At 41.1% G+C, this 13,680-nt stretch overlaps 2 protein-coding genes across 2 annotated transcripts; one reads left to right on the forward strand and one right to left on the reverse strand.

The window, feature by feature from the left end:
- Positions 1 to 1,038: 1,038 nt before the first annotated feature.
- Positions 1,039 to 6,355, forward strand: dnaja2b (DnaJ heat shock protein family (Hsp40) member A2b). Its single transcript, XM_079684703.1, has 9 exons — positions 1,039 to 1,232; positions 2,481 to 2,540; positions 2,917 to 3,143; positions 3,241 to 3,321; positions 3,431 to 3,564; positions 3,678 to 3,874; positions 4,023 to 4,167; positions 4,489 to 4,616; positions 4,727 to 6,355. The coding sequence occupies exons 1-9, from the start codon at positions 1,155 to 1,157 to the stop codon at positions 4,913 to 4,915; spliced, it is 1,239 nt and encodes a 412-aa protein (XP_079540829.1). The 5' UTR covers positions 1,039 to 1,154; the 3' UTR covers positions 4,916 to 6,355.
- On the reverse strand, positions 5,534 to 13,334 carry LOC307041348 (uncharacterized protein). The gene is made up of 17 exons (XM_079684698.1): positions 13,183 to 13,334; positions 12,997 to 13,089; positions 12,706 to 12,902; positions 12,010 to 12,182; positions 11,719 to 11,857; positions 11,300 to 11,419; positions 11,004 to 11,123; positions 10,789 to 10,891; positions 10,509 to 10,623; positions 10,173 to 10,426; positions 9,823 to 10,084; positions 9,349 to 9,749; positions 8,981 to 9,268; positions 8,708 to 8,884; positions 8,498 to 8,602; positions 8,329 to 8,420; positions 5,534 to 6,579 (listed from the first exon to the last, which is right to left on the reverse strand). The coding sequence occupies exons 1-17, from the start codon at positions 13,330 to 13,332 to the stop codon at positions 6,504 to 6,506; spliced, it is 2,865 nt and encodes a 954-aa protein (XP_079540824.1). The 5' UTR covers positions 13,333 to 13,334; the 3' UTR covers positions 5,534 to 6,503.
- Between the last annotated feature and the right edge of the window lie 346 nt (positions 13,335 to 13,680).

Genomic DNA, 13,680 nt, shown 5'->3' on the forward strand with positions numbered 1-13,680 from the left:
TATAGGCTATTAATAAAATATGGGATCATAATAATGCATGTAATACATGCAAGTAGTAACCCACTTTAATATTGCTGTTGATTTAAGTGTATCACATTTGGACTGCTGTATGTACTTTGTGGTCGTTCAATTAAAAACAATTACATATTTTATAAACAGATATGTATGTACACTTAATATGAAAAGTAACGCCTGATGATAGCTGGGAAATATTATTACATAAGTTTTGTTTTTTAAATAGGTAGTGTCTAATATTCCTCTCAGGTTGCTAATCTAATTGGTAAATATAAATGTCCAAGCTTCATGTAACAAGCAGAAAACAGGGGCTTTATGTTGTGATACAAAGTCTGGCTGACACCAGATATAATATTATAAGCATAATTAAACCACAATTCATTATTTTGGCGCCCCTATGGAATGGGCTTTTAAATTCACCTACTTTAGTTAAATGCTGAACTTCTTCAGAGGAAAATTCCATGATTTGGGTATATACTTAAAAAGCCAAAAGTACTTATAGGGTTAGTGTATTTTAATTCATAATATGAAATTATAATAATGAAGGTTTTGGTTAAAGGTTTTATTGTTATATTGAACCTGTAAAGTAGCCTTACAATACTCAGGTTTACTGCCAAGTAGGTAACACATGCAAGGAAATGTTTGTGTATTATGGTACATGAATACAGTAAGGGGAATTTTGTTATGAAAAAAAATAGCAAATATCGAACTAGGCTTCTACAAAAAAAAATCTTTAAACTAATATTTCGGAAAGCCACAACTAACCAGGAGCTAAAATCATGAAAATGCAATGGGGTAAAATACTTGATCTGAATTGTGGTGGAATATAATTCTACAGTAGCATGACATGAAATACTACAAACTACAAACTTAAAGTAATGTTAAAGTAATTTTAAAACATTCCCAATTGGAAACACACAATTTAATTCAAAAAACATTATGAGGATACATTTGACGTAAAAACATGAGCCCGGTAATTGTTTTAGAAATAATGTGGTGACTGTTTTGTGGCATTTGTTTCTGATGGATGTGAGTGTATGTCGTCTTATCTGGCAACCCCTGAGAGCTTCAGCCGGTGACTTGCTCTGCTGAACCTCCGCAGAAGTACTTTCTGTGTGTGTGTGTAGCCGGTTAGCATCATGGCGAACGTTGTGGATACTAAGCTATACGACATCCTCGGAGTTTCACCATCTGCCTCTGAAAATGAACTAAAAAAGGTACGTCAGTTACCAATTCAAACGAAAAGCAAATGGTTTGATCAAAACCGTGTGGATAAAAAGAGAGCTTACTATTGAAATGTGGCCTATAAACAAGCTAATCAACGTGAGCTAGGTTACTGTACGCTAAGGCTAGCTAATGATTTTAGACGCAGCTAGCGGGTTTGCTAGTCTAGCAAGTAAGCTAAGCTAGCTAGATAAGGATTCTGTACTCCATGGCACGGCATTGTTTGAAGACCATTGAAGCTATTTATTGGTGGTTTTGAAAGGTCAGCAATGTTTGCAATGTTCGTAGTGTTAAATGGCTGTAGTTAGCCTGCCTGAAAAACAGGAATACACTGGTCACCACGAGTGTGATAGCCTACCGGCTATTGACGTCAGTTGATACATTCCAGCAAATAGCCTTAACCAAGTCGCGCTGAAATTCAATTAAGTAACCTCTAAACAACTCGTCTGAAATAAATAAGTAAAAAATAAACCCTCTGATGTTTGATGTAACATTTATTGACGCTAAACTTGGCTTGAGTAAACGTTTATCGATACACATGATGCTTGTTGGTTACCACGGATGTGGTATCTAGATAACGTTAATGTCACTCGACGTAAGCTAACGTTAACGATATACGTCTTTGTTTACCGAAAAGTCCATTCAAAATCAGTCAACTAGGGTTTGTTTATACTCATTAAACGTTAGGCCCTTGCTAACATGACTTGAGACATTTATCCAGATGTTTATTTCTCGTATATTCTTTGACATAAGTAAACCACATGAACTAACCTAATGTTAATCTAACGTGAAGACAAACGCCCATCCATGTGTTTTTGTCTTCCAAAGAAATCAGCATTCAAGGTGGTTGCGACAACCGACAGTGTGATTTACTTTCAAAACGATTTTTTGTCAACATGAAGCTTTCAGATTTATGTTAGTGAATTCTCGATTTGCCAGAAGACCATGATAGTTGTGTCTTGTCAGGTTAACACAAAAGAAGGGTTTCGGATGTCTTTTTGTTGTCTTGCGCTCAAGTATTTTGAAGTATAGTATAAGTGTCGAAGATGTCAAAGGCAGCGATGCTCTTCCCAGTGCCCTGATGTTTTTGACAGCAGGCCCGCAAGTCAAGCCCTTGGCTACCGAAGGATATTTAATAGGCCTACATTTAGTGATTTGCTAGCAGAGCTATTTGACAGAGTTGGCACATAGATCAGCGAGTGAACACAGATTGGTTCACTTTGATGTTTGGTTTATTACAGGCCTACCGCAAATTGGCCAAAGAGTACCACCCTGACAAGAACCCCGACGCTGGAGACAAGGTAAGATGCACCAAAGTATTTCATGTTAACATTAGCACCATCATAGTTAGCAACAACAGCAGCTCCATTATTCAACAATTGGGACCTAGAAATGATGTCAACTTAGTTTATTATGATCACACAGCCTACCTCTTTGAGTATTAAGACAAGGTACAGATCAAAGTACAGCATATGAAACGGTATTTCCCTAGTGAGCACATCCATGTTCGATTTGTATTTCTCGATGACTTAATTTGACACATTCTGCATTTTTTGTTTTCTTTTTACTCTGTCACAGAGGCTCATCAAAAACAAAATGTGGGCCTTTTGCTGTGATCTACTGATTTCTTTGTCTCCTGTCAAGCTTTCTGAATTCTTCTTTTGTTTTGTTTTCCAGTTTAAAGAGATCAGTTTTGCATACGAGGTTCTAACAACCCCAGAAAAAAAGGAGCTTTATGATCGCTATGGAGAACAGGGGCTACGGGAAGGAGGTGGCGGAGGAGCTGGGATGGACGATATCTTCTCCCATATTTTTGGCGGAGGACTGTTCGGGTTCATGGGGGGACAGGGCAGAGGACGCAATGGAGGCAGGAGGAGAGGGGATGACATGGTACACCCTCTGAAGTAAGTGTGTTAGATACAAACAGTTTGGGTACTTACAATGGGTGTTTCTAATATATATTGTGTTGTTGAACTCATCTTATCCCTTTTTGTCACTCAGGGTTTCTCTTGAAGACCTCTACAATGGCAAAACCACCAAACTGCAGCTCAGTAAGAATGTTCTGTGTGGTGCCTGCAATGGGTGAGTTGCTTTGAAATGCTTCAATTTAATCATCACATGATTGGAAACTAGTTTTAATCGCAGCAATTATAGACATTCCTGTTAACAATGCCGCTGTTTCCCTTTTTAGTCAGGGGGGTAAGGCAGGAGCAGTGCAGAAGTGTGTGGCATGCAGAGGACGAGGTATGAGAATCATGATAAGACAGCTGGCCCCTGGGATGGTCCAACAGATGCAGTCCGTCTGCACAGACTGCAATGGAGAGGGTACTTATGTCTGTTAACACTCAGACACGTGTTATACTTGAAACATATACAGATATTTTACCGAAATGAGCACAACGTCCCTCTGAAATCGTCTCATCTCTGTATGTGTGCAGGTGAGGTGATAAATGAGAAGGACCGCTGCAGAAAGTGTGAGGGTCATAAGGTGAGTAAGGAGACCAAGCTCCTGGAGGTGCATGTGGACAAAGGCATGAGGCACGGACAGAAGATCACCTTCACTGGGGAAGCTGACCAAGCACCAAACATCGAACCAGGAGATATAGTCCTGGTGCTGCAGGAGAAAGAACATGAGGTAAAAAAAACTAAAACTGTTGGTTTCAAATAATACATTTATTTATTGTCCTAGATAAGTAAACATTCTTTACAGGATGTGTTTACACTTATTCGATGTAGATGTTAAAATGAAACTACAACAAATCTTTCAATTCAATCTAAATCAGGAATTCCGCCGCGATGCCAACGACCTTCACATTGTTCAGCGCATCGGCCTGGTTGAGGCTCTGTGTGGCTTCCAGATGACCGTCGCACACCTCGATGGACGTCAGTTGCTTGTCAAATATCCACCTGGCAAGGTCATTGAGCCAGGTAAACATGTCTTCATACCTCAATAATTGATTTGATCTCTTTTATTAAATCCATGCTCTTTTTGTTTTTTTAAAGCTAGATTTACACTATTAGCCATTTTTGCAACTAATAAGTCATTTTTATTAATCTCTCACTAACTTTTGATATGATGCCAAACATCTAAAGTGGTGTACATGTATAAAGCATAGTTCTTAATTGCCTGACAATTCTGTTAGCAGATGTCACAATGTATAGTACATGGTTTGAACATTAAAAAGTCAAAGGTTCTTATTGCTCCTTTCTGCCTTTTATACACTTTTTGTTGATGTGTTTTTGTGGCAGGCTCTGTTCGAATGGTGAAGGGCGAGGGAATGCCTCAGTACAGAAACCCATTTGAAAAGGGAGACCTTTACGTCAAGTTTGATGTCCAATTCCCTGAAAACAACTGGATTAGCCCCGAAAAAATGAATGTGAGTGACTATCATTAAACATCGTGATTTGCACAATCTTAACTTTATTATTCTTGTATGATTGTGATGTCATAATGCATTTTGTATTAAACTCAATTGTAATTTTTCAGGAACTTGAGTGCTTGCTGCCTGCTCGCACTGAGAACCCTGTCATTTCAGCAGATGCAGAGGAAGTTGACCTGACAGAATTTGACAAGAGTCAAGGGTCAGGAAGTGGAGCCAGGAGAGAGGCCTACAATGATAGTTCTGATGAGGAAGGGGGTCATCATGGCCCAGGGGTGCAGTGTGCACACCAATAGAAAGACTCATAAATAAAGATGTGCGCACACATAAACGCATATATACATGAACGTCCCCCCAGTCCCATTGCTAACATCGTCCAAGACATGACACGCATACATGCAGGTTTCTCTCAGATGTACACAAATACATTTATATCCACCCTCATCATTTCCATGGTGCCCATAAAGTCAGTGATTTGTTGGACACGTGATGACCATTTTTGTGTTTATGGACAGTAGTGCTCGTCATAGCATCCAGCAAACAGGTTCATTGAATGAACTTGACTTGGACCACCCTGTTTTCATCCTAGGCTTTACCTTTCACTGTGGGAAACACCAGTCTAGTGTATAAAATGCAAATATTGTTGACTATCTTGTATATGGTGTAGTTTAGTCTATCACACACAATCGCATGCTGCTTTCTTGCTGAAGATCTTGCACTTGTATATCTGGGGTCCAGACAGGACACTACAGAGAAATCTTGACACCACACCTGTTCAAATATCAGTGTGTGACTGCTATCAAAGTGCCCTGCTACCATAAATGCTGACCTGAATACAGCCCTAAAAGTTTGTCCTCTGCACAGCCTAGAAGCTCATCCTCTAAGGTGACCCGTCATGTTTTGAAATGGGACGGTTTCTGTTAAGTCCCCTGGCTGTCACATTGCTAAAATATTAAAGTCCTTAGTAAAGCTCCTGTCAGCTATGTTTTCTTAGTTTGGAAATCAAACATGCTTTCTTTGTTTTGTTTGAAAGTTAGTGTGTCCGAGACCACATAACTTGAGCCACAGTTGTGAACTGTTCATTTGGTTTGAGGAGATACTTATGTGTGTGTGTAATGCAGTGGCTCAGTGTGTGTGAGCTGCTGTGGAATGTTCTGGCATATTAGAGCGATAGGTAGTATGGCTTTGTGTTGGACTGCAGTGTGAGTGGACACTATATAGGGTCAATTTTAAGAGGTAAAAAAGCCGAATGTTTATTTGCTATCCATGTAGACATTTCCCTCTGCTCACCAGGGTTGAGAGATCTCCCTCTCTTGCAGGAAAACCACTGGGCCTGCACCAAACCTATGTAATATACATATCTCCCCATCGTAGTGTTGTTAGCCAAACTTACATCCTTTGACATGTTAAAATATTCCTGTCCCCATATACCTGTAAATAGCAATAGCCCGAGTCCAGAGGTGCATTCAAAGTCTACAGCTGTGTCTGTTGTTTAGTCACATTGTTTCTTACACAAGCGAGTAATGGCCAACAGTGCCAATATAAATGGTATGTTCACATATAAAAGAGTTGATGGAACCTCTGTAGACTTAACATGCACCTGTGGGACTCATTATGTATGCAACAGGGATAATGTGTACACAACTAAAGGGGGGGTCATTGATAAATGACATTACTGTTGATGCTTATGTTTGTCGAGATGATAATTAACTGTATAATAAACAACTCACTTCAAATTTGACATCTGTTTTATTTCATATGATCACAACACATCTCATGTTGTGTTAATCTGAATTATACTCGCACACATCAGAATATTATCTGATAATTAATTGGGTAACACTATTTGTTCAATTAGAAATGAATTCAAGAATCTGTAGTTCCTCAGTCTGCGCCATCATTTGGTTGTCTGCTGTGGAGAGCTACTGGACCCAGAAGTTCCTTAAATCCTGCAGTGTTCCTAGAGGATACAGACAGGAAGTGCAGGAGGTGCTGGTAAACATATTGCTACAGTGTTTTGTAAACTTAGTCACCCAGGTATATCATTGTTCTATATACAGGACTGTCTCAGAAAATTAGAATATTGTGATAAAGTTCTTTATTTTCTGTAATGCAATTAAAAAAAACAAAAATGTCATACATTCTGGATTCATTACAAATCAACTGAAATATTGCAAGCCTTTTATTATTTTAATATTGCTGATTATGGCATACAGCTTAAGAAAACTCAAATATCCTATCTCTAAATATTAGAATATCATGAAAAAGTATACTAGTAGGGTGTTCAACGAATCACTTGAATCGTCTAATTAACTCGAAACACCTGCAAGGGTTTCCTGAGCCTTGAAAAACACTCAGCTTGGTTCAGTAAACTAAATCACAAGTATGGGGAAGACTGCTGATCTGACTGCTGTCCAGAGGACCGTCATTGACACCCTCCATCAGGAGGGTAAGACACAAAAAGAAATGTCTCAAAGAGCAAGCTGTTCACAGAGTGCAGTTTCAAAGCACATCCACAAAAAGTCTGTTGGAAGGGGGAAATGTGGCAGGAAACGCTGCACAACCAAGAGAGATGACCGCAGCCTTAACAGCATTGTGAAGAAGAGTCGCTTCCAGAATTTGGGGGAGCTTCAAAGACAGTGGACTGAAGCTGGAGTCCAGGTATCAAAAGTCACTGTTCACAGACGTGTCCGGGAAATGGGCTACAATAGCCGTATTCCCATGGTCAAGCCACTTCTGAACTCAAGACAACGGAAGAGGCGTCTGACTTGGGCTAAGGAAAAGAAGCACTGGACAGTTGCACAGTGGTCCAAAGTCCTCTTTTCAGACGAAAGCAAGTTTTGTATTTCATTTGGAAGTCAAGGCGCCAGAGTCTGGAGAAAGGCTGGAGAGGAGCAAAATCCAAGTTGCTTGAAATCCAGTGTGAAGTTCCCACAGTCAGCGATGGTTTGGGGAGCCATGTCAGCTGCTGGTGTTGGTCCACTGTGTTTCATCAAGCCCAGAGTAAATGCAGCTGTGTACCAAGAGATTTTAGAGCACTACATGCTTCCGTCTGCTGAAAAGCTCTATGGAGATGAGGAATTCATTTTCCAGCATGATCTGGCACCTGCCCACAGTGCCAAAACCACCAGTAACTGGTGTACTGACCATGGCATTACTGTCCTCGATTGGCCTGCAAATTCCCCTGACCTGAACCCCATAGAGAATATGTGGGGTATTGTGAAGAAGAAGCTGAAAGACACCAGACCCAACAATGCTAATGAGCTAAAGGCCGCTATTGAAGCATCCTGGGCATCCATAACACCTCAGCAATGCCACAGGCTGATTGCCTCCATGCCACGCCGCATTGATGCAGTAATCCGTGCAAAAGGATTCCCAACCAAGTACTGAGTGCATTAATGGACATTTTCAAATGTTTGATTGTGTTTTGCTGTTATAAATCTTTTTTTTTTACTTGGTCTGAGGAACTATTCTAATTTTTTGAGATAGGATTTTTGAGTTTTCTTAAGCTGTATGCCAGAATCAGCAATATTAAAATAATAAAAGGCTTGCAATATTTCAGTTGATTTGTAATGAATCCAGAATGTATGACATTTTTGTTTTTTTAATTGCATTACAGAAAATAAAGAACTTTATCACAATATTCTAATTTTCTGAGACAGTCCTGTATACTATATTCACCCAGGTGTGAATAACATCTGTCCCTTACCTGGCTCGTTTGGACTGCATGACGTAGGAGCGCTCTCTTCTCAGCTGCTCCAGTCGCTCTTTGACAACCGTCTTTTGCTGATTCTTATCCTCCTAAAACGCAATACAAATACCGATAATAAATAAATGGGATACAACTATTCAGATGATCTCAATATACAGCATTTTACCTGTGGGAGATCTTGTGTGAGGTGCCTTAGCCTGTCAGTGTGTTTCAATCCAAGCAGGTCTTCCTCTGCCTTTCTGTTCTGGATGATGGACAGATGCTCCTGAACCTAAAAGACAAACTGTGTCACATCTGAATACTCTTTCAGTGCCCCCTTTCCGCCTCTCTTTATTGGTTAAAGTTGTGCTAAAATCCCTCCTCAGCTTTCTCTCACCCTCAGTAGTTGTCTCTCTTTATCTCTCTGCTGCCTCTGTTCCACCTTTCGTTGCATGTCCACCAGGTTGCGCATTGTCCTTTCTCTCTCCATCGCAGACACAGGCTCTCTTGCTCGCTCTCTCTCCATCAGTGTGGATTCCCTCATTGCCTCTCTTCCTGCAGGGCTACAGTCAACCTTTACAACAGGAAACAGCAGATATGGCACTAAAATAAGTCCATTATGTAAACACTGGTTTAGCGAGTCTGTCCAAAGATGAAACAGCAGACTTACTGTGACTTGTGAGTTGTATTCGTGGTAATCAACATGAGCTGGTTCAGGCCCTCTCAGGTCCCACAGCTCATTGGCACACATTTCCACCTCGAGCATTTCTCTGTCCACATCTGGGGTCTCTTTATTACCCAGTTCAGAGCAGTAGTCACTAGCATGCCGCTCAACCTCAGGAGGTTCAAAGATGTTTAAAGCCTGCAGGGTCTCTGCTCCCAAAGCTTTTGTTTGCAGGTCACATTCAAAATCTCCTTTCTCTGGTCGATAAGTTGTTGCTCTTTCCTCGAAGGTCAACTAATGAGAATTTTAGAAGGGAATAAAATCAGATGCATGTCATACAATGTGTTATGATCTGCTCTACACTTAGAGAGTACCTGTTCTACTGTGCTGCCCTGCTGGTCTGCAGACTGTGCGTGAGGATGATCTTTGGATTCAGAGTGGAGCTGAGTGGGTTTCTTCTCTTCTCTGTCACTCTCTGCTGAAGTCTCCTCACTCTGTGTGTGTTCAGCTGTGCTGCTTGTGTCACTTGACTGTACTTCCTGTCTCTGTGCTGCTCCTGCTGCCCTTCCTTCCTCATAGTCGGTCTCATCCTCTGCTGGTTGGCTCCAAGCAAAGGCGATCAGTGAGCCCTGTTTCTCAAAACTCTGGGGGCTCTTTGTTGCAGCGGCACCTTCTTCCCCCTGGGCTCCCCCGTCTGTGTTGTGAGTATTGCTAGTTGCATCTGATACACACAAGATCTCCAAGTAGGGCAGATCTTCCATGACTGCTCCACAACCTGGGGGAAAACATCATTTTATAGTTGCAGTTTTTAGTTTTTGGTGATCTGTACATGCCTGTGTCTGCAGTACCTGTACAGACGTCCTGTTGGTCGGTACATTCTGTGGCCTGCACCACCTGTAGGTCACTGATTGAATCCACGCTTGAAGTTTCATCTGGCCCTTTGATGCTGTTTTGAGCATTGCTGCCACTTTCTTTTGAGTTTGGATCAGTAGTGAGTATTGAGCCTGAAGTAAGAGGGGCGTCTGATATCAGTTGGAGGAGGTTGGTGTAGCGCGCCGCTTGAAGTTCAGATTTATATTCATCTCGCAGAGCTTGGACACTCTCTCCACTCTAACGGAAACACATAATTAAAAACAGTTGGTGCTTTATTTAAAGATTGTGGGATCTTTTGATTGGATGCTGTGGTGGTCTGACTCACCTCGTCCTTCAGTGCTGGCAGTAACGTGTTCGCTTGGACCTCCTGGAGCTCCATCAGATGGGTCAACAGGAGCAGGGAACACTGCTCCAGCTGGTGTTTGTACCGCACTGCTGTTTGACTGCTTATATGAGGCTGGGGCTGATGGTCTGTTTGCTTTAAGGGGGTCTGAGTGTCATTGCTTGTCTGCAGGCCGGTATAGATTTGTCTCAGCCTTTTTATACAGGCATTTCTCAAAGCAGCTTCCGGGTTACTTTCTGCAGAAGAAACAAGAAACAAATATTGAGAAAAAGCAAGCTGACAAGCATGCAGGAGAAATAGAAGCACATATTGATTTACCCTCCTTTGAAGGCACTGGTTCTTGCAAATCCTCCATGGAGACCCTGTTTGCCAACTGGACCAGGTGCTCTCTCTCCCGATCCTGAATCAGCACCAGCAACTGCAGCGCTACCTGCTGAAACAGGGCCAATGCTTTCGTTCTGATGCTCATACAACTACTGGAGTGTTTTTCTTTCTGCCAATACTCAAGAAACATATACTCAGAAAATAATATTACTTTAGGAGCAATGATATGACCTGATATGCTGCTTATGTCTCAGAGCAAGACATCTGACCTTACCTGCTGTGGTGACACTGAGATAAAGTCTTTCTTCTGCTCTTCCTCTTCACCATGTAGCCATAGGGTCGCCTGTTCTGCTCTGCAGGGACTCTCTACATGTGGCCTGAGAAGATATATGTGGGACAGATAGCATACACATGAAGCTGAGTGTGCAAAGTGCATAAAGACATGAAGATAGTTTCCTCTTTCACCGTTCACTTTAAGCGGTTGCTCACCATGTCTCCCAGGACTGCCGAGCTGCCAGCAGAGCGCTGTAGGACATCTTTTCTCTCTGGGCTCTGAGAGTTGCTAAACTGATGAATAAACACAACAGTTTCAGGCTCTCCCTGTCCAGCCTGGAAGAGAAGAGATTAATGGATAAACTCAGCATGTATTCACAGCCATATAAACCTCACAAGTAATTCCTTGAATGAGTGTTAACTTGTTATACTGTAGGTACAAGATGAGTACATCAAGAACTAATTTGAAATGGTTTGATATTCTTGACCTACTCCAATGTGTGAGTACTTACCTCTGGCCCAGGACAGTTAGAGTGTCCTTTTCTTGTTGACGAAATGTGTGTAGCTCACACAGGAGCGACACGGCAGACCATGACTGTTCCCTGGACTCAGGAGGGCTTTTCAGGCAGGCCCTGCAGGAGAGTCATTTTTATTCTTGTGTTTATGTTTGATGCTCATTAAGGAAACCTGGAAGGAGATTTCTAAACTTAACTTTAAGTACAATATCTTTTTTTATAAATAACTAAAGGTGCGTTATTTTTATTGCTCCCTGAATAGTCACTTTATTAAAAGACATTTTGCTATATTGGTTTGGATGTTTGTTGACATTTTTGATACTTTGTTATTATTTCCTCTTAATTAATAACCTGTGAATTGCAGATTGATTATTATGTATGTCATAATGATGAAAATTAACATTATTGTGTTTTACCTATATATTCTGAATGCTCCTGGCAGCTCCGACAAACGAAGCATGTCTCCTGACTCCAAAGCCTCATCTGCACGATCTCCTAGCCCCTCCCTTTCCTCATGTTGTTGCCATGGCAGCAGGGTCTCCCAGATACTCAGAGCTGTGGTATCACCAAAAATAAGATGAGGCAAAAGAAAACACAGGAATGTGAAGCACCTGGAGCAGGATCCATGATAAGAGGAAGTTATACTTAGAATTGAAGAGATTGTCTGTGTTATACTGCGGCAAATGTTCAGAGAAACGTTTCCTTACTGTAGTGCTCCTGCAGCATTTCTGTGTAAAGCAGCTGGGTCACCACATCATACTTCACTTCCACCAAGAGAAGGACGTCTGACGTGGAGACACAGCCCCAGGCCTGATGCCGTACCCCGAGGCTTCTGCCCTGCTGGGGGGGCAATACACTGTGCACACCCTCTGATGTCAATCTAAGAAAAACACAAACACATATCATCAACAGTTATAGACATCACGAACTTAAGTGTATAATGGCTAGCTTTTAACATGGAATGAAACTGGTAATTGTTTTTAGTGGTTAAAGGTAAAGTAAAACAGTAAAAGTGTGTGCTTTAGTAAAGATACAACTATATGGCTTTTGACAGAAAAAGAAAAGCAAAAAAAATGAATACACTAAGTATGACTATTGGATGTCAAAGACTTTAGGTGGGTTTAGTTTGCTAAACTTATTACTTTTTCTACTTTTTCAATATGTTATAGCATTTGACATTATTCCATATTGTCACTTTGGCCACTACTTCCAATTTCAGCAGAAGTCATATAAGAAGTAAGCTTGTTGTAAATGAAATCATATTTTGTGCCTATCTTACAGTATGTTTAGAAAGTATAGCATACATCTGCACGCTTTCCTGAAACCATCACATAAACATAAAGTAGACTTCCGAACAATAGTATTTGAGTAACATTGAAAGTTATTTTGGTTGAGATGCTTACCTGGCCCAGCACTGCCTGGCTGCCTTCCTCAGCCTCTGCACACCTCTCACACTCCCATGCAGCTCTTTTTTTAAAGTATTTGGATCTGTGTTTTGGTGGAGGCATTTCTGCACACAAGGATCCATAATAACTGGTTTGTCCAACATATAGAGAGTGTTGAGATTTCCAACATTCACCAGCTGGAGGTCCCAGTAGAGCTACAGATAACAAAGTTGACACTTAGTAGAGATGACAAAAATAATATCATAGTTAGTATGACATTTAGTAAAGAAAAAATAAATTAATGATTACCTTTTCCTTATTTTCTCTGTCCCTTTCCATTTCAAGGAGAACATCCAACACATTTTCACCAACACAAGACCAACTACTATCACCTCCTGCAATCTGAAACAGGCACAGAGAGATATCCCATAATGACAAATGACATTTGATGAAACCATAGCCGCTTTGTTGTTTAAAATAGGACTATGTTTCTACCTTCTTCTTGGCCACATGTGCTTCATCAGTGTTGGAGGAAAAATGAAACACTTTGAGGTAGAGGAGACTCACATCTTCAGAGGTGAACTCTGCTCCGACAGACATACCCAGGGATCGGTACAGACCGGCGATACAATCCTCAAGAAACATGCAACAAGGTGAGTTGTAGTTTACACACACAAAGAAAACAGATGCAGTTCTCACCCAACATCAAAACATCTTACCTGCTCCATGTTTTCACCACTGTGGACTGATAAATTATACAGGCTGTTGCTATAGATACAGTTGTCTTCTGGACAACAGCTGGATCAGGTTACCAAGCAACAAAAGTGACAGTGTATCTGTCAGAGTGAGTAATATGATACATGCACATGTGACACATTACACCTGACTGAAAAGTGTCCTATGGCATAGCACCAGTAGTGAAAGTTGTCCGATCCCAGCCTGTAAATTGTATATTATGTTGCCTGAGGCATACATTATATAAATTGTCACAGA

Source organism: Notothenia rossii (genome assembly GCF_949606895.1).
Source record: "Notothenia rossii genome assembly, chromosome: 5".
Taxonomy (NCBI): Eukaryota; Metazoa; Chordata; class Actinopteri; order Perciformes; family Nototheniidae; genus Notothenia; species Notothenia rossii.

Bases quoted from the DNA above. Each gene is read 5' to 3' on its own strand.
- dnaja2b (XM_079684703.1), top strand. From the start codon at position 1,155: ATGGCGAACGTTGTGGATACTAAGCTATACGACATCCTCGGAGTTTCA. The intron at 1,233-2,480 runs GTACGTCAGTTA...GGTTTATTACAG, and splicing joins CTGAAAATGAACTAAAAAAG to GCCTACCGCAAATTGGCCAA. The intron at 3,322-3,430 runs GTGAGTTGCTTT...TTCCCTTTTTAG, and splicing joins CTGTGTGGTGCCTGCAATGG to TCAGGGGGGTAAGGCAGGAG.
- LOC307041348 (XM_079684698.1), bottom strand. From the start codon at position 13,332: ATGTTTCTTGAGGATTGTATCGCCGGTCTGTACCGATCCCTGGGTATG. The intron at 8,603-8,707 runs GTGAGAGAAAGC...TTTGTCTTTTAG, and splicing joins AAGAGAGACAACTACTGAGG to GTTCAGGAGCATCTGTCCAT. The intron at 6,580-8,328 runs GTAAGGGACAGA...TGTATCCTCTAG, and splicing joins ATGCAGTCCAAACGAGCCAG to GAACACTGCAGGATTTAAGG.